A 23,940-nucleotide genomic window follows, 5' to 3' on the forward strand; every position below is an offset into this window, starting at 1 on the left:
TCTTTGTTGGATCTATTCTTAGACGTTTTCATAAAGGATGCCGGATCCCATTCGGTTCGTGTGCTTGGCCATTGCATTTGTGTTGTCTGCTGATGTGGAATTATGGATAGAGAGAGAGAGAGAGAGAGAGAGAGAGAGAGAGAGAGAGAGAGAGAGAGAGAGAGCCCCTACACCTACGCCTGGTTGCTTAATTGAGTGACCATTTCATTTGTGGTTGCTTCACCTGTCGATTGGAATTTGCGACCAAGGTACGAATTCATCCAATCCTTCTTCTGCTTCTTCTTCGTCTTGGTCATCATCATCTTCTTCTTCGCGTCTGCCCGTTCCTTTGGAAGCATCACCAATGGGAGATGTCAACTGTCATAAATATCTGCTCTGCAATCGACACACAATCTGGTGTTTTGGTCTTGAATTTTATGGTGAAGAGATGTGATCATCCGTCCGTTTGCTTAGAGATTTTGTCGTTCCATGTGCCGGCATATCTGAAGTCTGCATCCAGAGGCTGATCGTAATCTCTCGTTCAAGTAGTCTTCCTGCTTCCATCATCAGTAAGTGTCCTGTTACACGCTGCTATCAGAAACTAGAGAGGCAATTACAGATCATATTAGCTTGAGTTGACAGTTTCTGTGATATCAACCACGTCGAAACTACATGTCTCATTATTGCAAGAGGAAGCTCTTACTGCATATTGCTTGTTTACAAGCATATCCGAAGGTGTACTCTGATGTGGAACACCTTTTAGATACTGCGTGCAATATACCTGTTGTGTTCGTGCCAATCATCGCACATGCCAAGTCAGAGAAACCTCATCTAGTCTTGTCTGATTGTATTTGCTTCGTAATGCTGATTTGTTCTATTTTTCTGCCGTGATATGTTGTAGCTTTTGCCATAATCGTCACAAACAGCATGGTTAACATTTTCGGAGTTCTAAATCTTGTCATAGAAGAAAACTTTATCAAGTCCAACCTTGTTATTTGAGAAAAATTCATTGCCTGTCTTTTATTCTTGAGGTAACAGGATCGTTTAGCAAAACTCTGCAGATTATATCATCCTTTCTTTTGATTGCAAAATCTGCTGCGTATAAGCTGGCACTTATTAGTTTATGGACGTATTCTCTCACTGAGCTATCAAAAGTGCCTAAAACAGTTAGAGCCCTGTTTTTTGTGACAGGAGGTCCATAGAAGAATGGATGTCAGTTTACAGAAATTGAGCATTACTTCTCAGTCAAGCCATATCCATGTTGTCACAGTTGACTTGTGGCAAATAATTTTGCAGAAGCTTCCAATTGATGCTCTTGCACGGGCAGCATGTGTTTGTCGCCTTTGGCATTCCATAGCTGCAGACCCTACAGTGCTCTCCAACAGGTTCAAGGAGGCTTGGAAACTCGCTGGTGTTGTTGGAAGGCCACTATCAACACTCTTTTGGAGGGACAACTCTATTAGCCGCTTTGCAATTTCTCACACAGTACAGCGGTGGGACACTGTTGCAGGCCTGGCAGTGAAGTATAAAGTACATGTGCGTACTTTCTTCAAGCTTGCAATCTCATCAAATATAGTAGAGTTCACAACAGTAGCTGGTTTCCTTTTTTGGTCTTTGGTTTGGGGTGGGTTTGGTCAATGTGCAGACCTGGCAATGAAATAAGTATATGTGCTTATTCCGTTCCTTTTTGTTGTTTCAATATGAATAAGTCTCACCTTCAATACTAGGTGTTTGTAAGGAGTATGAGGCACAATGTTTCATGCTTTTCCAGTTTTATTTGGTCTTCCAGTTCATAATCTAGTAATCTCTTGATCAATTTCTAGAGGTGAAGGGCAGTTTTGTGCTGGCATGTAGTGTTTCTCCTTATTGCTGGACCTTATGACTAGGGGTTAAATAACTGATGCTGAACAACTTCTAGTGTGGTACAAAAAATGGAGGTTAACAAGTTTTATGGAGCTGGATTAGGAAGGATATTTAGAAGAATATATGACGTGGGCAGTGAATTCAAGTAGATTCTAATTATGTACTTGGCCTGCTATGTGCAGTCCTTTTCATGATTCTAGCTGTGCTTACTTTGTCACCACAAGGCTTTAGCTCTGAAAGTTGAATTCCATGAGTCCTTTTTGGACAAAACTATGTGAACATAATGATGAGATTGTCTTGCTGTTTTTCTATGCACATTGAGAAGATGCCGAAGAAAGAACGAAGAATGCTGCCAAAGATTGAAAGTCAGTGCAAAGTACAACCTCGCCGAGAGATGAAGATATGGTGTTCAAGGTGTTGTCCTGTGGTAACTGAAGGGAAGAGGTAAGTGCAAATAAGCAAAAGAGGCACTTAATGAAACCTGAATGTTCAGACCATGGCAAAGTACAATGCACATTTGAGAACCCAGGGGTGATTATGTATCCAAGGGTTGGGAGAGTACAATGTCGTGGTGCATTTGAGGCATATTCTGTTATCTTTACAACTTAAAGGAGGTTGGATAGACTCAGGGGAGGTCATGACTGTGAGTGTATTCTAGAATATACATGAATGGGGTTTAGGGGTGCACGATCAATAGCAAACAGAAGCAACATGTTTGACCAAGGGCTTAGGCCATTTAAGTGCGGGGCTGGTTAATGTGCATATGCACGGGAGCTAGAGTCAAGTGTGCGGGTGATGTGAAAGGCATGAACAACATTATGAGGACTAAGGTCATAATTAATAAAATAAGATCGTGCTATGGCTTGGAGGTGAATTGTGTAGCTCACACACTTTTTACTCTCTCTCTCTTGCTTTGTGGAGGATACAATATTTTTAGAGAGTCTCATTCATTGTTTTGTACATGATAGCAGCCTATGCTTGCAGTCCTTAGGATTGTAAACATTAGCATAGTTAGTTATTTTCATTTTCACAGTTCTTGAGTGGAGGCCACATGGTCAGATGTACTTATTTCTTTCGTCTTATAGGCCTTCTAGCTTTTTGGAGATGTAGTACACATCTCTGTGTGTGTGTATGTGTGTTCAATTGCTGCAACTTTCATTTACAGATCAAACCAGCTATCCATTATACCTGATCTACCAGTGGTATCAGAGCAAGAAGACCCTGGGAATCAAGGATATGATAAAATTTTTTAATTTTTCATCCGAAAAAAAGAAAAATAATTGAAAAGGCTGATCATAACTTCCAAAAATTGTGTCATGGCTGTTGAGAAAGGCTGCGACTGCATTAAAAAGGCCAAAATAACATGTCCTCTATCTATAATCAGCCACATGGGCAACTTCTTGTCTGCTGTGAACACTTACAACTGTCCTGACTGCCCACGACTACTTCAAGGTGATCAATTTATGTTGTTGCTTGGTCAAAAACTGCAATGTGGGAAGTGAAGCTGATGATCATGTCTGAAAGAGAACATCAAAGGCTGGGACAGGTCATTTTCAACTCTCAGATTGTCCATGACTGCTGTAAATAGGGAAACTGTGGCAATAAATGCATAAAGAACTGCAGATCTACACTCATGCTTGACCCAGATAGCAACACAACAACGAGAAAGCTTAAACTTCTTGTTCTGGCCACCTGCCTGGATTGTACCAATAGTATTTAATGCCTTGGATTTTTAAGAGTATGTGTGTGTGTCAAGGTCAAGAAAGGGAAAACAACAAGCTTTGCAAATTTGGCAGTGCATGCAGCCTGACTCCTGAGGCAACTGAAAACAACTGAGAACAGCAGCAACTGAACCGGTTTTGTTGAGGAGTGATGCTGATCTGGACTTTTCTGTATCGCTCCTAGCAGGATTTCACATGTATGGGATTGGACAACATGCTGAATTTATACATAGTAGTGAGGGAATTAAAGGAAAGTGTTTTATCATTTATTTTCTCAGCTTGTCTATTGGTTTTCTTTCTTTTTCAAGTCCAGTGTATTAACTTTAAGAAAAGAAAAGAAAAAGAGATTCTTTTGTACAAATTATGGAGGGTAGGGATCAAGCCACAAAAAGTGAAAAGATTTGATCCAAAAATGAAAATCATGAGGGATAAGAAACATAGATGAAGTTTAAGGAATAACAAACAAGTTTAAATGTATTATAAGGCTGCAAACAGTCAACCTAGTGTTAGAAGTGGGTGCAGCATGGAAGTGTATGCTGTAGGAATCTGCTGTAATAGACTGCACAACACAGGGAAGCAGAATCCATATACCAAGAGAGAGTATAGAATCAACAGTGAGTCACCAGCTGTGTGAGCACTGGCATGGACTCCCTCTCTCCAACGGAACCTGCTATAGGTGTATGTTGAATTGAGACTGGAGGAGAAAGCCCTAGCCTGTAAATAGACCCCAATTAGGACTGGTGGGCCAGCAAATAAAGGGCCAGGAAAATACAATCAGCCACATAAAGAATGCCAATGTGCCACAAACCAGGCCCAAATAATCTGGTGCCCAAAACCACATCACGAGTGGAAAAAGCCCACTAGGACATTCATAGTCTCAAACATGAATTGACAATATCCACTAACATCCTCTCTCAGATCATGGGTGAACAATACATTGTATAATGATAATGACTCATCATAGTACATGCAACAATGGCACTCATATAGGACAATGGATACCCAAGCAATGGGTGGCCAACCCATCACCAAGGTGCCTTAGAGAGAACCTAATGCCAATGTTGACCATACCGGCTTTTGAAAATAGAAAGGAATCATAGTAACTCTCAATGCCTATTGACAATGACTTAAAGTAGCACATGTTACCGTCTTGTCACCAATGTTGCAGTGCATTAATGACCATGGATTCCTCTCCTTTGGCCAGAGCGCCTAAGTGTTCCTTCATGTGAGCTTGGACTAGGACCTATAGTTGATGAGTACTTGTTGATAGAGTTGTGACTTGTCCGCTTTGTCCGCTCCTTTTACAATGTTGCTAATGTCCTGCAATCCTTTTGGAGATATCCCTTCTTGCCACAATAATAGCATTGTGACTTCTTCTTCTTCATCTGTATGTTACCTCTCTTTGAAGCTAGAATACATGGAGTACCTAGAGATAACATCCTCATTGAAACTTGAATTTGAACACAACAAATCTCCAATAGAATACTCACAAATGAGTAAACTTGTTTTTATGTTGGACATTAGTAGTAGAAGTTGGAGGAGACATGATGAGGTAAATATAAAGAAGATAAAATAAGACAAGGAAAAGTGAGGATTAGGTGTGTGCCAAGATGATAGACTCACAATAATCTCAAGAGTTCAAGCTGAAATTAGCTTTCCTTCTCGAATAGGGTGGTAAATGACTTGATTAAGCACTAATTACAGCAAGCACAAAATTTACATAAACTGAAATATAAACATTACCGATTAGTCTTGGACATTGGACACTCCATTGGCCCCAAAATTGGTGCCCCTTCTTGTAGTATTTCTTTAGCTTCTATTAAGATTGAACAAAGAACATTGAGATTTGGCTCCAATGTCTTTCATTTTCCAATACCTTTGGCTATCAAAAATGACTTGTGAACCCTCAAACTGATTTGCCCCTTGATCTAGTGGGGGATTGTCCTCCAATTGATCCTTGGCTGGTCAAAATAAACTCCAAATCCAATTGGTATGATTGGCTTCTTGAAATCAAATCCAATTGGTATGATTGACTGTGGTCGCTGTAAAGAAAACTGCTCGCCCCAACCGGCAAATCTGCTTAACAGATAACAAGTTCACCCCAAGCTGAGAGACATGATATACATTGTCCAGCGAAGCCAGATCCGGACCCTTGTCAGTGGCAAAACTGATGCAACCTTGAGCCTGAATCTTGACCGAGGAGTTGTTTCCTACACGGACCCGTCTGGCTGCAGGGACCCGTCTGGCTGCAGGGACTCGGGTACGGAAAATGTCCTCTATAGAAGTCATGTGATGTGTAGCTCCATTGTCCACAATCCAAACTGGAGCTAAAGTGCTCGATTGTGATGAGTGGGCCTCTAGAGTAACCTTGCAGGAGGCAACTCACAGATGTGAACGAGACTCGCATCGGATCATTTTATTGAATCTTGTGATCACATAATAATGTTTAAAGAAACCGATCAATGCAAGAACAATAGTACAATTTCAATAACATCACAAAAATGAACATGCTTGAAACATGTGTATTGGAGATCCATACACATATGTAGATACATATAAATGTCCTTCTTATGAAGATCAACAAAACAAGCACTTGAAAAAGTAACGTGAGAATATTTTGTATCACGTAAATGGTCCTATAATGTAACAAATAACATTCATCTAGAAAACAATCCAATACGATACCAAAAAGTATGTGACTAGGTAAAGTATATGTGGTACCTTACAAAACTACAGATACATGAAGAATCAAGAAAGAAAACACAACCATGATAATTTTAAGAAATTTAATATGTTTATAATCATGTAAGAAAAGAAACCACATGTTTGTCCATGTGTATGCGTATCAACATTATAATAAAGATATTTTATGTAAAACATAAATTTATAAACTCAATTGAAATGAAGTTTGTAGTTATGTGCAGTGGCAGTGTGAGTCTGACCTTTAAACTACCCCTTGCCATCACCCTGCCTCCCCTGTCGGGGGTTGCCCGCGACTGTGGGGCGGGGGTTTGAGACTTAGGTTTTGGTGCTGTGTCTCGTGCCTTTGATCAACACTTGTTGTCAAAATGGCCAGCCTTTTGACAATGTTGACAATACCTATTTTTTTTAGGTACATTCTGCCACCCTGGTTTAAGTTGTGACTGGGAGTTTCCTTGAGAATCCCCAGATTGATTTAGCTTTTGAGATTGATTTTGATTTTGAGTTTAAGTGGAGGTTTGGTTTTGTTTTCCCTTCCCTTGTTGCCATTTCTGAGAATGAGCAAGAAGAGCCTCCTCTGAAGAGGAATTCATATGAAACTGATTGAACAACCGTGCGTAACGCAAAAGTTGACACTCAAATTCATAGAATGTAGACATGGTAGGCTTTGAAACTATTCCTTCCACAAAATTAAAGTATTTCTTTGGGAGTTTATTTAGGAACAATGTGACCTGATCGTTTGAGGACTTAGGAGTCTCCGTAGTGGAGAATTTAGCGAGGAGATGCTGATACTCAGCCAACTTAACTTTCAAGTCATACTAGTCAGTGATTTTGAAAAGCTGAAGCTCATGGTCAAGATTAATACGACGGGTTCTATCCTGAGCCGCATAGCGGTCAATTAAGTGTGCCCATTGCTCTGATGCTAAGTCAAAATGCTGGAGCTGAGAATGAAACTTAGGCAATAAGCCCTGTATCAATTCGACAATAGCAGAGGCATTCCTAGCCTTCCATGAGCGGACAACCTCGTATGGAACAAATGCGGGATCGGGTTGGGGTTTCAACCCTTGCACAAGATCCCATAGGTTCTGTGAGTCAAGGGCATGTCTCATCAAATTTGATCAAGTAGTAAAGTTTGACCTGTTAAAACGAGTCTTGTCAGTAAATGCATTCTTGGCAGAAGATGAGCTAGAACCATGAGGTGTCGGGTAGGTGGTGTAAGATGATGGTGGGAAAGATGGTGGAGATGGGTGCGTTTGATAAGAGAAAAAGAGAGAGGGAAAAGGTGGATAGGCAGAAGTAGGTTGTGAGTGTCCAATGAGTGCTGATTGATGCGGAGGCACTGGAACATGAATGTTTCCATAAGGTGCTGGTGTAGGTGGAGGCACTGGGACACGGTAGCCTTGTTCAAAGTGAGGCTGGGACATAGCAGGATGACCAGAAGGTCCACTAGGCAATGCCATGGAGGCAAATTGTGGAGGCAACTGATCGACAAAGCACAGACTGATAAAAGAACACAATTAAGGTAACTCAGAGACAATGAACCCAGTGAATAAATGAAATGATATGACTACTAATAATACGATGCTCATGCAGAAAACACACTAAGCAGTGAATGAATACTGTATCTCGAACTCCTGTATCTCAAGGATCAGGGCAGGGGTAATGAGCTGGAGAGTGTGTCGTACTCTGAACGGATCTCGAATTGCAGCAAGGCAGCCTCCGGATGTCGAACACCAGCAAACACAACAGTGAGAATTTGGATCTGATGTAGACAGCAATGAGGAGAGAGAAATACTAAAAACGCAGGCAGTAGGTGAGAGAAAGAATAAAAACGCAGGCAGGACAGCTTGCAGGAAGCAAACTCAGTGGCAAGCTGTACGGCAGCAGGTCTGCGCAGGAATAGTAGTTGCCTGGCTGGAATCAGCTCCAAATTGCGTGAAGAGGGCTAGAAATTACACAGCAGTGAGAATTTGGATCTGATGTAGACAGCAATGAGGAGAGAGAAATACTAAAAACGCAGGCAGTAGGTGAGAGAAAGAATAAAAATGTAGGCAGGACAGCTTGCAGGAAGCAAACTCAGTGGCAAGCTGTACGGCAGTAGGTCTGCGCAGGAACAGTAGTCGCCTAGCTGGAATCAGCTCCAAATTGCGTAAAGAGGGCTGGAAATTAGGCGCCAACTGATGGAGACAGCAATGGACAGCTTCGGCTGAGATGTTTTCCGTGAACGGGGTGTGGGTAGCAAGCTGAAATACCTGAAATATGCAAAAACGAGATTCAAGGAAGAGTGGAGGGTTGACTGCCAATTTATAGAAAATTAGGGTTCTAGATCCTCTTCCACTTAACTCTCTCCATCCGCTCCCCGTTTTAGGGTGTTGGCTAAAATAAGCATGTTTTGGGGCTGTTTAAGTAGCTAAGAGCAATTCTTAGCACAACAGTAAGTGACTGATTTTCTTCAGTTCTTTGCATCTACAAGCTATTGTGGTAGGGCAGCAGCTGCATTTAATTGATTTCTGCTAATTCTTCGCAACAAAACTCTGAATTTTCTCTCTCTACAGCTTTCCCTCTCGTCCTCGAGCCATTTCTCAAGATCTTAGCATTTGGACCCCTGGAGGCTGAGAAATTTCAGATTTCTCTATTGTAATTCCTAATCTGCAATAGAAATTAGGGTTTAGCAGCAGCCTCGGGAAGTGTGCCAAAAATTGGAAGCTCCAAGACTTGGATTCGACAGGGCTAAAGTTGTTTTTAGCCTATTTAAGTGGAAGGACCAGCAAATAATTGAATTTGGGGCATTTTCCATTCCCATCAAAGCAAGTGAAGGCCAATCGATTGCCCAAATCAAGGGGCAAATCAGATTAAAGACTTACTGGTGATTTTTAACTACAAGGGGAGGTGCAATACCAAAAGGGATTGGGAGAATCCCTTTGTAAATCAACTTCTTCTTCAATAAAGCTAAAGAAATACTGAAAGGGGCGCCAATTTTGGGGCCAATCGGGTGTGTATTGTCCAAGATTAGTAGGTAAATTTGTATTTTAAGATTTGCATTAACTGTCTGCTATTGTAATTAAGTTGTAATCAGGTATTTACCACCCATCCATGGAAGGAAGGCTGGTTACATGATTCCATTGCGGGGATACCACTCAATCCCTTGATTTGGTGGGCTCGAGGCACCTGATTGCAAGCCAAAGCTTTGTGCTAGTGCTGATTTTTACTCTCAGCTGAGAAATTCCAGCAATATGTCTTCATACAGTGAGATGGACTTAAGCAGTGATGATGCCTCTCAATATGAACGTTCACATGGGAATGAAGGTAATGCAATGCCTAACCTTGGACAAGGCTCAGACCATGGACAACAAGTTGAAAATGTTGCTATTGGGCAAGATGCACGGTCTTTAGGGCATAAGAAGGCTGATGACTAGCAAAGTGAAGACGAATTTGATGAGCAGTTCAAGAATCGGATGAGGATAGTAGCAAATCTCTTTGTTGAATTGGCAAAGGATCCTCAATTTACCCAATTTTTGAATGCTCCAAAGAAGGACAACAAAGGCAAGAAGAATAAAACATCTTCTACAACTTCGGAACAGCAAGATGCATCGAAGATAATGCCAAACCCTTCATTTGAAGCTCCCAAAGATGCTAATGAAATCAAACAGTTGGTATCTATGCATGGCCATCACGGAAGTGTCAATTTAATGAATTTTGGACAGCTAGGCGTGCATGCTATGATGGGGCAGCCAGGATATTTTGGTGGAAGCATGATTTTTCATGCTATGGTTGGGCAAGGATTGCATACGGGAATGTATGGCACAAATCCCTATGGTATGCAGCAACCAATGCATGGAGTGCAAGGCCCAATGTATTTGGGTATGGCTAGAAATATGCAACACCCTATGTATGGTAGCATTGGCTTGATGCTTGGGGCACAAAGTAGCATGTTTGGTACTGTATCTGCATCCCCGAATGCTTATGGGGTTCAAGGAATGAATGCTAATCATGCAAATGCTCTGTTTGGCGTTGGTTTCGATGTAAATTCAGCAAATGCACCCTTTTTGCAACAGCCAGTGTATGACAACTTGACACCCAAAGGAGCAACAAAAGACTATGATGAGGGTGGAAAAGGAGTGAAGTTTAAGTCCTTCAGCGGTTTCATTTAATAGTTTGATGCAGCCTATTCAAGGGGGGAACTTCACGGAGTCCTCAAAAGATTCAAAAAGCAGCCACTTTCTTAAAAGGGAATGCATTACAGTGGTGGTCCACTCTTTTGATGTAAGGTAAAGCACCGTCAACGTGGGTACAATTCAAGAAATTGTTTGCATCGAATTGGTTGACAAGTACCTTTGAGGTGGACATCATGACAGCTTGGAATAAGCTGGATGCTAAGGAATGTAAGAATTTGGAGCAATATAATAAGAAGTTTTGGGATGCATTGCTGTCTATTACTTCTTATCGCTCCGTACCCCTTCATGAGCAAGTGGAAAAATATGTTTGTGGGCAAAGGAATCAGGGATTTTTGCATTAAATCCATTGTGTCTAGCATGTCTCAACTTATAGAGACTGCTGCTACAGCCGATGCTTTGCTGCATGGAAAGGATTTGGGCTTCCTAGAGAGTGGGGAGAAGCCGAATAAAAAGGTGTTTAAGGCTGAGAAAAGGGGCAGATTTGAAGCTCAGCTTGAAAAGAGGCCAAAACAACAAAGAAAGGGCTCGAAAACATTGGCACAACGTAGGAAATTGATGGCTGCAAATAAATGCTTTATTTGTGCACAGGAGGGTCATATTGCAAGGGACTGTCCCAATAGGTAGTAAGCTGAAAAATTAGAAAATCAGGGAGATTCTAAAGGAAAGAAGCCCAAAACACTAGTGGGATTGGTGCTTGATGTTGTTAGTGATCAGCCCAATGATGATGCTACTGAGTTATGCAAAGCATGGGACAAAATTAGGGATCAACATGCATTGATTTTCTTCTATAATGGTGCACGAGAAAAAACTTCATCTTTGTTGACATGGCCGCCCGTCTAGGCATCATAGAGGATGAGATGGGACCCACGGGGGAAGTTGAAATGGCATGTAAAGGCCATGTAGAGCTTGTCACACCGCTCATTTGAAAGCTTCGGTTGCACATACAAGGATATGTGGATAGCGAAGAGTTCTTCATTGCTCTACTTGAGGGTTTGTGATGTATTGCTTGGTATGCTGTGGTGTCACCGTATGCATGCAGTGATTGATTCTTGTGCAAAAAGATCACTATTCAGCATAAGGGAAAGGTGTGAGAGTGCGCAACGGAAGAAGAACACGAACACAGAGGAGGAGAGAGAGACAACAGAAAATGAAGGAAGAAAATCTGCACTAACTGCCAAGTGGGAAATGGCTATAAATAGCCAAAAACCCACAAACTGGCCGACCTGAAATTTGAGGCCATAAATATGTCCGACCAGCATTTAATGCTGATCCGACCAGCATTTAATGCTGGTAAAAATGCCAGGAATGCTCAGAAAAATCCTGGAAAGGGTGGACAATGTCCGGCAGGTGAGGCAGGCTGAAGAATGCAGAAACTGCCCCGGGAAATGCACATAAAATCCCGACTGGAGGAGAAAATGCAATAAACTGAGTGCTCCAGAATGAGCTACCTCCTCCATCAAAACAAGTGATAGACAACTCAGAGCTCCTAAAGTCCTCGTTTGACTCAGACTGAGGCTCACAGGCAGGAGATGACAAGGCATGACAAACATGACTGCTAACACCCCTTCTAAGATCCTGGATGTGGCTGAAGGCCAAGGGAGAAACGGATCCTGGGGTGGCAAGAGGAATGCCAAGGTCAATGAAGTCCGTCGATGTAGATTGCCGCTCAAGGAGCTCCTCACGATTCTGGGAATCCCCCTCTAAAACACTAGGGGCCAGGAAATCCACAGCCGCATCACCGAGATCGTCCCCCTCTGAAAGGGATGGGGGGTACGAGGGAACCACCGGAGGAGAAGGTGGGGGATGGGAAGAAACCTGTGGAATAGAAGGTGCACAAGCGGGAACAGGTGTAGCAATATACTACCTCGGAGGACCCTACATCAAAGAAGGGGAATGAAGCCTGTAAAGCTCGCGCTCCTGCCAACCTGTAGATCAGACAGCTCCTGTAAGAGAATGCTCAATAACAATGGCATGCTCGGTGAAGATCACTCGTGTGCCAAGCCTCGTAAGGCCATAAACTGAGAGGAGGGGAAGGCCCAAATCCGGAACATGTAGGGCCTGTGAAAAGGAGCTCGAAGGTCGGTCGATAAACAAAGGCAATGTGCCAACACCACTAATAGACACCGATAAAATGTCACCAACAGTGACTGAACCCTCTGATGGACGGAGATCCTGTAACAAATCACCTCGAGGAGCCATATGATTCGAAGCACCACTGTCCACTAACCAAGGCTGCGCAGAAGACACTGCAGCCACGGAAGAAGGATCCTCCTCCAAAGCATGGATATGAAGGAACACTGACTCATGGGTAACAGCTGGTGTAGAGGTAGAAGAAGGCTCCGATGTAGATCCACCCTTCGCTCCCGGACGAAGGTGAGGGTACTTCTTCCAGCATTTCTCCTCTGGATGTGTCCCTTTCCCACAGTGTGGGCACTTCAGTCTCTTTGAATCTGAGTCAGAGCCTGAAGAACTGTCCTTCTTCGTAGCCTTTGACTTCGTCTTCTTCTTCTTCTTCTGTCCTCCCGAACCTGCAACAAAGGCTCTAGTGGAGTCGGATCCACTAGCACTGACCTCTCTGAGTCGCTCGTCATGCTCCAAGACAAGTGGGGATAGCTCCTCCCATAGAAGCTTCTCACGGGTCCTCGATGTAAGAAGGCTGGTGTAGAAGACATCAAACCGAGGCGATGGTAGCTAAGTCAAAAGAATCATAGCCATGTCTTCAGAAGATATCGTCCGACCGAGGGATGCAAGCTCATCCCTCATATCCTGTAATTTGTTGATGTGGTCCTTCATGGAAGGACTATCATCAATAGCGAGCATCTGCAACTTCTTTTCGAGAGATATCCGGTGGGCAAACGTCTTCTGTTGATAGAGAGACGCGAGCTTTATCCACACGTCTGCTGCTGTCTTCAACCGGTGAACATGAACAAGGACAGAATCCTGCAAACTCAGAAAGAGGAAAGATCTGGCTTTAGAATTAAGCCGATCCCATAAGGCTACACGATCCATAGATGTCCCATCTGCGGGATCCACCTTAGGCCGGGCAATAGGAACAGAAACAAGCTCCCAAAGATCGAAGGAGTCCAAGATACACTCCACCTTGCAGGACCATAGAGAAAAGTTGGAGCCATCCAATTGGTCCTCTTTGGGCAGCTGAGGAAGTACAGGTACCTGTACAGGGGGTACCAAAGGCTGCATCTTCAGCCCACTGGAAGGGGATCGCCGAGATACATGAATAGAAGGGGGATGGGAAAGAGGAATAGACTCCGGACGACGATCCTCGTGATAGAAATCACGCCTCCGTTCAGATGAGTGTCGAGACAAAATCTCGTCATCTGAGTCATCAAAGCCCGTAAACTGATGAAAAGACATCTTCCAATCTGCAAAACACCAAACATCAAAGAAAACTGTGCCGAAGCCGAAGTAGGACCAGCAGTCTGGTCACCAACCACCAAGACGCAGGCTGTGATAGTCTACAAACACCTGGATCTGCAAAACGCAAAGGTTGCTGATGAAAATCACCAAAACAGAAACCGCCAGCACCAAAACGCAGCTTGGGAGTGGGCTGCCAGCAAGAGATGAGCTCCCAAGAGTGGAAACGACCACCAGATCAGGAAAACGCAGCCTGATGATGTGTCGCCCAGTTGAAGGAGGGGCCGCCTAATGGTAAACGCAAGCAGGAGGTGTCGTTTGATGACGTGGCAGCCTCAGAAGTAGTCGTCTGCAGCAAACGCAAGAAGAATGGCCATCTGGAGGGGCCGCCTAGGCAGTTGGAGATGAGGCGACAGCAGTAGAAGAGGGGTGAGGTATCTCTCCACAAGATTAGGTCCTCCGTGCTCTCAGTCAGGCGATGATACCATGTGAGAGTGCGCAACGGAAGAAGAACACGAACACAGAGGAGGAGAGAGAGACAACAGAAAATGAAGGAAGAAAATCTGCACTGACTGCCAAGTCGGAAACGGCTATAAATAGTCAAAAAACCCACAAACTGGCCGACCTGAAATTTGAGGCCATAAATATGTCCGACCACCATTTAATGCTGATCCGACCAGCATTTAATGCTGGTAAAAATGCCAGGAATGCTCAGAAAAATCCCGGAAAGGGTGGACAATGTCCTGCAGGTGATAAGGATAAAGATGATAGTGAGAATGTCGGGAACGTGTCTAAGTTAGAGAAGGATCGCATGTCATTTCTGAAAATGTATGCTGATTGCTTCTCTCAGCCACTTCCAGGGCAGATACCGCCTGAAAGGCCAAAGGATCATGGCATAGATCTTGTCCCTGGAAGTAGCCCACCTAATAAGCTACCCTATAGAGTCAGTGCAGCCCAATAAGAGGAGATTATGAGTCAAGTAAATGAGTTGTTAGAAAAAGGGTTGATTTAGCCCAACTCATCTCCTTTTTGTTCTCCAATGCTTTTGGTGTAGAAAAATGATGCTTTATGGCGTATGTGTATTGATTATCGTGCTCTGAACAAGATCAAAATAAATAATCGCTTTCCGATTCCTTGGATCGATGATGTTATGGATAGATTGCAAGGAGCAGCCATATTTAGCCATATAGATTTGAAAAGTGAGTATTATCATATACTCATTAGATTGGAACATGTGCCTAAGACAGCTTTTAGGACATCTTTTGGATTGTATGAGTTTCTTGTTATGCCTTTTGAACTTACAAATGCTCTTGCCACTTTTAATCGGATGATGGATCGTATCTTCAGGCCATATAGAGGATTTGTGGACACTTTCTTTGATGACATGATTGCCTATTTAAAAAACGAGGCAGAGCATAGAAAACACTTGGACATCGTGTTCAATGGACTGCATGAGCATAGATTGGTTATCAATGACAAGAAAAGTGAATTCTTCTTGCATGAAATCCACTTTTTGGGACATATTGTATCAGTTGATGGTATTTGTATGGACCTTGCAAAGGTTGAGGCAATACGATCATGGCCACCTTTGAGGAATGTGCATGAGATCTGCAACTTCTTGGGTTTATGTTTTTACTACAGGAAGTAAATATGCGGGTTGGTTGAAATTGCATCTCCATTGCATACCCTGTAGAAGAAGGATGTATCATTTAGATGGACAATAGTGGAAATTTCAACATTTGAAAAGTTGACTTTAGATCCCGTGCTTGTGTTGCCCGATCTAAGGAAGTCATTTATAGTTCAATGTGATGCATGTGGTAACAACATTGGGGTTGTTCTTATGTAGGATGGCCGAGTTGTGGCTTATGAGAGCTGAATTCTCCACGGTGCAGAAAATAATTTGTAGGTCTATGAGAAAGAGCTCTTGGCTATAATTCATGCATTGTGTATGTGAAAACATTATTTATTGGAGGCTGATTTTACAGTGCAGACAGACTATCAAACTTTGAGGTACGCAAACAAAGTTGTTAGAAAAGTATATGAGATGGGCAAATTTTCTCTCTATGTTTCATTTTCAGATTGTATATATTGATGGTAAAAAGAATGTTGTGGCTGATGCACACTGTCACGCAAGCCACGGATTTCAGCTGTCAGCATGGTTTATCACACTGAGTTGGATACCATGAAAGAGCAATATGTGACTGATTTGGACTTTGCTAATCTTTATGATCAGCTTTGCAATGGCTAAAGGCATGAATACTTCGTGTTAAGAGATGGATTTTTGATGATGCATGGACGACTATGTGCCACAAAGTAGTTAAGGCCTAGAGTTATCTCTAAAAGTCATGTTTCTCCGTATGCAGGACACAGAGGTATTGATGCCACGGTCAAGGCAGTGGAGCATTTCTTTTATTGGCCCGTTTTGAGGCATGATGTAGAACACTTTGTTAAGACATGCATCGTATGCCAGAAGGTAAAGCATGATAGACAAAAGATGCCGGGTTTCTTGCAACCCTTGCCTATTCTAGATAGGCCTTGGCAGAGCATTGCAATGGACTTTATTTTTGAGCTTCCTAAGAGACCTACACGGAATGTGTTAGAGATCACAGCCAGGCAGGTAGGCAGGTGCAGTCGGACAGTGTGCAGTCAGACTGCACAGTCGGACTGCCACGTGGCAGTCCGACCTGTGCAGGCAGTCGGCTGCATTTAATGCAGCCGACGGGGTATTTTTGGCGCCCTATTTTTTGGCAGATTCTGGCTATAAATAGCCGACATTCCCAGCAGTCTCCTACACTTCTCTGCTCGCAGATTACAGACCGGTGACACACGCAGATTCCTTCTCTGTTCGCAGATTTCAGACAGGAGACAGTGCAGACTGCAGCGGACTTCGAGGTGAACAGTAGGTTGCATCATCGAGGTGGAGACACGCAGCCCAGCGCACTGCGCCCGTGTATATATCTGCATATCTTTGTATTCAGCACACTTTATACAGCAGATCCTCATCTTCCACTGTCTCTTTCTCTCTCTTCTCTCTTTGCGTTCTCTCTCTCTCAGTCCTACGCTTCCGCACCGCTACACTTGACATGGTATCAGAGCAGTGTTAGAGGGCTGACTGAGCACAGAATCAACCTGAAGAGGAGTTTCCATCTCGACACATTTGCGTTTTTTTGCGTTTAAGGGCAGACAGGAGGGTTGCACCTTGGAACAAGGCAGAAGCGAGTGTGGGCGCGCAGGAAAGGAGTCCAGGTGGTGGATTTGCTGCTGTTTGACGCGGAGGAAGTTTGAGTTTTCAGCCTACAAGTGCAGGTTTTGCTTTTTCATCGCCTCCGGCGGGTGAAGAAGGTTCAGGACACGGAAGAGCCTTAGCAGGCTGAGTTTTCCCAGTTAGAGGGGGCTGCTTTTGCGTTTGTGAAGGCATTACAGGTGAAGATGTCTACAGAGATTGACTTGGAGTTCCAGTCGATTATGGACCGGAAGGTGCCTGTCTTACCGGCTCTTCCTGCAGATTAGAAGCTCGACGGCGACAACTACCGCATTTGGCGCGTCATGATGTTGGCCATCCTTGAGTCCTATGATTTGGCGGAGCTGGTACAGGAGGAGATCGACCGGCCCTCGGTAAGAGATGAGTCCAAACTCTCTTCCGATGCTCGTGCGGAGTTGGCCAAGGCTCAGTCTCATTGGGACAAACTGAATGCCAGGATTCGTTCCTTTCTCTTTCTATCATGTACTATAGCCGTGATCGCTCACATCGAGCACTTGACGGTGGCTCGAGAGATATGGCTGGAGCTTGATTAGATGTACAATCGGATGACCCTTATGAAGCGGGTTTCTTTGGAGGTACAAATGCGGACCTTGTCCGTAAACAAGTCTTCTTCGCTGCGGGAGCACATTAACAAGCTAAGGCAGCTTCAGATGCAGGTTCAGAACGCGGGGAAGCCGATTTCCTCCGAAGACATGGCGATCACACTTTTGTCCCAGTTGCCGCCACGATTCGGTACCTTTTACTCTGCCCTTATTGCTTCGGGGCGAGAGTCTACTCTTCGGTGGGAAGAGTTGGTTCCTATGGTCTTGGACCAAGAGAAACAGTTAAAGGGACAGAATGCTTCCAAGTCGGAGGTGCTGACAGGTCAAGCCTCTCAGAAGAAGGGGAAGGACCAAAAGAAGAAGAAGGGGGATAACAAGTCCAAGAAGGACAAGGAGAAGGACAAGGACAAAGACTCCACATGCCATATTTGTGGAAAGACTGGCCATTGGAAGAATGATTGCCCTGACAAAGACAAGAAGGACACCAATAAGAAGGACACCAAGGATTCTGGAGCGGTGGTTGCACCCTTATCAGCTGCATTTCTTCATCTAGCTGTCATTGAGGACGCTTCACCGAATGCTTCTGATGCTGCGATGACGGCTCCCCAGGCTCGAGAGTGGATCGTTGATAGTGGTGCCTTACGGCACATGACTCCTTCATCAGATGGTGTTGCCCAATTGCGACCCTCGCGTGGGCAGATTCTCATTGGAGACAGCTCTTCAGTATCTATTGAAGGTCGGGGTAAGATGCAGCTTATTCCCGATGGACGAGGTGGTACCCATACCTCAGAGGTTTTGCATGTACCGGTACCATCTCCTTTCAGTTCATAAGATTTGCTCCCTTGGCCTTTTGGTGGAGTTTGACAGTACTACGGTGCGAGTCCTTGATCGTGGATCGAGGAAGGTTCTCTCATCCGGATATGAGGAGAACGACATTTATAAACTGAAGTCTTCCACCGCCCTCTCTACTCTTCTTCTTACCTCTCATTCACAGTCAGAGTTATGGCATGCTCGGTTTGGTCACCTGAACTATGATTATCTTCGGAGGGCGTCACGTGGACAGCTTGTTCGAGGGTTGTTGGATATAGTGGTGAGCCAGCAGCCATGTGTCTCCTGCATTTAGGGGAAGCAGCATAGGGATGCCATTCCCCACACAGCTTCGCGGCGGTCTACCTCACCGATGGAGCTTGTATCTACGGATCTATGTGGCCCTATGAGGAATGAGTCCTTGCATGGGAGCTCGTACTTCATGCTGATCGTGGATGACTACAGCAGGATGACATGGGCCTATTTTTTTGTATTAAAGTCAGAAGCTTTCTCACACTTCAAGGATTGGCTTCTCTTTGAGGAGAACTGATCGGGCCGGAAGTTGAAGACCTTGCGATTCGACAAGGGCGGTGAATTTGTTTCTAATGAGTTTGCTCGGTTTTGTGTAGATAAAGGAATTCACCAGGAGTTTGCCAATACCAACATTCCTCAAGAAAATGGCATTCTTGAACGGAAGAACCGCAGTGTGATCGAGATGGCGCGCACCATGATGGAGCACCGACAGACCCCTCAGGTTCTGTGGGCCGAGGCTGTGGCTACTGCCGTCCATATCCTTAATCGATCCCCTACTTCGGCCGTGGAAGGGATGACCCTGTTTGAGGCTTATTTTGGGACGAAGCCAGATGTTTCTTACTTCCGGGTCTTTGGGTGTGATGCCTATATTCACATTTCCAAGGCTCACCGTGATAAATTTGAAGCAGCTTCCCGAAGACAGGTATTTGTTGGCTACAGCTCTCAGTCCCAAGGCTATCGATTGTATGATCCCGTCAAGCAGGATGTGTACACTAGCCGCGATGTGCGGTTTGTGGAGGTTCCGGCTATCTCAACGGGTGAGGAGCATCCCGTTCTTGGAGATCTAGGGGAGAGTTGGGCTCCTTCTACAGTTCCACTGGAGCCCGTGCCTTTTGATTATGATTCGGTTTCTGACACAGAGTCTACTGTTCCATCGGTCACCTCAGAGGAGTTACCACCGGTGGATATTTCAGAGTCCTCTGCTAATGGAGAGAGACGAGGGGAGGTTCGGCCTCCTCCTCGTTGGGCCCGTGACACACTCTGTGATTCAGGGATCGAGGGGGTTCTTGAGGAGTGGGGACCGCAGGATGGTCCGCGGCGGTCACGGCGGCACCAGGCACATTCTACGGAGCTTGTTTGCTCTAACTATTGTTTGATGACCCGTGTTATGCAGGATCGAGAGTCCACCTCCATAAAGGAGGCTTTACAGTCCGCACCATGGAAGAAAGCTATGGAAGCCGAGTTGAAGGCTATTAAGAGGAATGGCACTTGGTCACTCGTGCCCCGCCTCCGAATAAGAAGGTGATTGGCGTCAAGTGGGTCTTCAAGACCAAATACCTTAGCGACGGTTCTTTGGATAAGCACAAGGCTCGCCTTGTTGCTAAAGGTTTTGCACAGTGATGCACAGCAAGTCCAAGAGACGAAGTCAGCTTTACATCGAACTTTCGAGATGACGGACTTGGGTCTACTCCATTTCTTTTTGGGCCATGAGATTTATCAGTCTCAGAGGGGGATCTTCATCTCTCAACAGAGATATGTACAGGAGCTCTTGGTGTCTTTTGAGATGGAGGATTGTCGGGCCCTTTCTACTCCTATGGATGCGAATTGGAAGGCCACTTCCCATTCAGCTTCTCCTTTGGCGGATGCTTCCCGCTATCGTCAGTTGATTGGGTTCTTGATTTGGCTTCTCAACACTAGGGTTGATCTATGTTTTGCTGTTGAGCTCTTGGCAGGGTTCATGAGTGAACCTAAGACGGTGCATTGGTAGGCTGCTCAGAGGATACTTTGGTATTTGAGGGGGACGTCTGATTTAGGGATTCATTATCCCGCAGGACAGATGGTTCAGATCTTGTACTTGCAGGTTGGAGCGACTCGGATTGGGCCGGTGATGTGGACCACAGGCGGTCTACTACAGGTTACTGTTTTACCTTGGGTGCAGGTGTTATCTCATGGAGTAGCAAGAAGCAGCCCACGGTAGCCCTTTCGTCTACTGAGGTGGAGTATCGGGCCACGTCTTCCACCACATGTGAGGCTGTGTGGCTTCGGAGATTATTGGAGGAGCTTGGGTCCCCCCAGACTCGTCCTACTTTGCTGCAATGTGACAATGAGAGTTGCATTGCCTTGGCACGGAACCCTGTTTTTCATGCTTGGACGAAGCACATAGAGATCCAGTACCACTTCATCAGAGAGAAGCTTCTGGATGAGACCATCACAGTGGAGTACTGCAAGACGGAGGACAATCTTGCGGATTTGTTTACGAAGGCACTTCCCCAGGCTCTACTTCGGAGACATTCCAGATCCCTCAGGCTTCTGCCCTGCCCAGGCTCTGAGAGGGGGTGTTAGAGATCACAGCCAGGCAGGCAGGCAGGTGTAGTCGGACAGTGTGTAGTCGGACTGCACAGTCGGACTGCCACGTGGCAGTCCGACCTGTGCAGGCAGTGGGTATTTCTGGCGCCCTATTTTTTGGCAGATTCTGGCTATAAATAGCCGACATTCCCAGCAGTCTCCTACACTTCTCTGCTCGCAGATTACAGACCGGTGACATGCGTAGATTCCGTCTCTGTTCGCAGATTTCAGACAGGAGACAGTGCAGACTGCAGCAGACTTCGAGGTGAACAGCAGGTTGCATCGTCGAGGTGGAGATACGCAGTCCAGTGCACTGCGCCCGTGTATATATCTGCATATCTTTGTATTCAGCACACTTTATACAGCAGATCCTCATCTTCCACTGTCTCTTTCTCTCTCCTCTCTCTGCGTTCTCTCTCTCTCAGTCCTATGCTTCCGCACCGCTGCACTCTGACAGAATGATGGGATATGGACTATCATTTGCAGGTTTAGCAAACAAGCCCATTTCATTCCGGCGAGGAAGAAAATAAAGGCTAATCATATGGCACAATTGTTTTTGGAGCATATCTTTGAGTATCATGGTACGCCAGAGTCGATCATTAGTGATTGAGACCCCTGGATGACCAGTTTATTTTGGAAGGGCTTGTTTGAGAATATGGGTACTATGCTGAAATTCTCATCATCATTCCATCCGCAGACTGATGGTCAGTATGAGGAAGCAAATTCCACAGTGTGAGATCTTTTGAGGTGCTATGTTTCAGACCACAAGACACAGTGGGAGCAATATTTGCCCTTGGTTGAGTTTGCTTACAACATAGTGCATAGTTCTACGGTCAAAGCTCCATTTGAAGTGGTTGAGGGTGGCAAGAAGGTACCACCTATTTTGCAAACTAAGGATAAGATCTTTGAGGCTGATCGTTATGTGGAAAACTTGGATGTAGCCTATGCAAAGATAAAATATGCACTTCAGAGATCGCAAGAAAAGCAGAAGAGGGCAGCTGATCGCCATAGACGTGCTTTGCAGTTTGCACAGGGTGATTATGTATTGCTGCGTTTTGAAAAGGCAAGGCTGAAAAAATGGGCAGCTTTGGATGAGATGTCCTTTGCGAATGGGGTGTGGACAGTGAAGCTAGAGGGCGTGAAACCTGCAATAACAAGATTGGACTGAATGGAGGGCAGATTGCCTATTTATAGAAATTTCAGGACCTCATAATACAAACTATTTTAAAACTCTCTCGAACGGTGCACCATTTTAGGGTTTTGATTAATTAAGCATGTAATCCTTGTGTTAGCTCAACAGCTGGAAGGTCAGCAAACAGGCCTTTTTGGCTTAGAAAGTTGTCGCATTGGCTGGAGAGTAATTGCAGGAGTCCAAAAAAGGGACAATCAGCAACAAGAGAGAGTAAATTCTGACTTGCAGCACTAGAAATCAGCACCACAGGGCCTAACATGGACATCTACTACCATGTGAGAAGTGGGTGCAATGACGGAAGCAGAGGAATCTAATGTAATAGACTGCACAACACAAGAGAGAGAAGAGAAAGGAAAAACAGTGCAAAGAAAAGAACAACATTGCAAAAGAACTCAGAAGAAGAATGCTCAGGAAATGAAATCCATAATACTAAGACGAGAGAGTACAGAAACAATAGTTGAGTTACTGGCTGCATGGGCACTGGCATGGACTCCAGCCAGCAAATAAAGGGCCACATAAACGAGTCGGCCATAAAATTAGGCCCAAATAATCTGACACCCAAAACCACATTCATGACTGGAAAAAATGCTTAGCCCATTGGGACATGCACAGCCTCACACAGGAATTGAAAATATCTGCTAGCACTTGGTGCATGTGTGACATGAAGTTGAGTAAAAAGGCAGCTGATGCAATGCTGAAGGCCGAGCAGAAGTGTATCATGTATGTTTCAAAATGTTGAAGTTTGATTTACAGATTGCACTTCATGGGCTTATTTTGAGGTCTGATGTAGCAGGCTGAGGAGATGGATACAAAACTACTGTTGATTATGGCATTACACTAGTATTTGGTGGCAAGAATCTTAGGAGATACGCTGCTAGCTGCTTTTAATGCTGCCAGGCTGACTTATACAGCTGTGTTGGTGGCTTTGTATGAATATGTATACTGTTTGGACTCCGCTGCTTTTGGTTGTAGTCTTGCTCTAATGCTCTAGTAAATACACATTCTCTGCTGCAACTCTACTTAAAATGCCTTTCTCACTGCTAATGTTATGTAATTTGGACTAGAAATATAGAAATGCTGCTACATTCCTACTGGAGAAAGGGTCAACACCAAGTGCACTTCTGAATGAACTGAGATGCGGCTGATATTGGAAGTGGCTGATTTAGTTATTTTGATTCGGTTTAAGAACTCTTAAGCTTCCCATGTAAGGAGAAAATTGTAACTTTTCACTGTGTGTTATTATTTTGTGTCTTCATTCTTCATTCTGTATACAGGTGATTGAAATCAAGCGGTTGAACAACATGCTGAGTGAGCATGGCATCTACTCTCGTGAACGCTTATTAATTCCTGTTTCTGGACCTGAAATGGTTGAGGGAAAGACCTGCTACATTGAAGTTGATCCCTATGCCAAGCGAGAGGTGGCAGTTCTGTATTTGGATGATGAGTCACCCATCTGGACTGCATCGTTGTATCAAGCTAAGCCAAAATCTGCACAAAGGTTTGGAAGAGAAGTGCTAAACTCTATGAAAAGAAGTTTACAGGTGGATGAGGCAACTGTGCATTATTACTTGTCATTAGCAGGAGGAGATGTGAGGGAGGCATACTCTCGTTTTAACGAGGATTTGAGGTGGGAAAGATCTAGGGCACAGCGCAGGTTCCCCTGTTTTAGCTAATGGACATGATGTAATGACTGACATCAAGAATTATTTATATTTTATTCATAAGACTA

General features: G+C 44.5%; 1 protein-coding gene across 4 annotated transcripts; it reads left to right on the plus strand.

The window, feature by feature from the left end:
* The first annotated feature begins 2 nt into the window (after positions 1-2).
* Positions 3-23,940, plus strand: LOC148034550 (peptidoglycan-binding LysM domain-containing protein). 4 transcript variants are annotated; one of them, XM_087679492.1, is made up of 4 exons: positions 4-248; positions 489-548; positions 1,171-1,515; positions 23,486-23,940. In XM_087679492.1, exons 3-4 carry the CDS (start codon positions 1,186-1,188, stop codon positions 23,882-23,884), a joined length of 729 nt encoding a protein of 242 aa, XP_087535618.1. In that variant the 5' UTR covers positions 4-248; positions 489-548; positions 1,171-1,185; the 3' UTR covers positions 23,885-23,940. The 4 variants fall into 4 exon arrangements, with proteins under 4 accessions (XP_087535617.1, XP_087535618.1, XP_087535615.1 ...); XM_087679491.1 differs by having other exon boundaries at positions 3-548; positions 1,174-1,515; XM_087679489.1 differs by having other exon boundaries at positions 4-548.

This window comes from Lygodium microphyllum, chromosome 6 (genome assembly GCF_053477565.2).
Source record: "Lygodium microphyllum isolate KBCC chromosome 6, Lygodium_microphyllum_v1.1.10, whole genome shotgun sequence".
Taxonomy (NCBI): domain Eukaryota; kingdom Viridiplantae; phylum Streptophyta; class Polypodiopsida; order Schizaeales; family Lygodiaceae; genus Lygodium; species Lygodium microphyllum.

Bases quoted from the DNA above. Each gene is read 5' to 3' on its own strand.
- LOC148034550 (XM_087679491.1), top strand. From the start codon at position 1,186: ATGGATGTCAGTTTACAGAAATTGAGCATTACTTCTCAGTCAAGCCAT. The intron at 1,516-23,485 runs GTGCGTACTTTC...TTCTGTATACAG, and splicing joins CAGTGAAGTATAAAGTACAT to GTGATTGAAATCAAGCGGTT.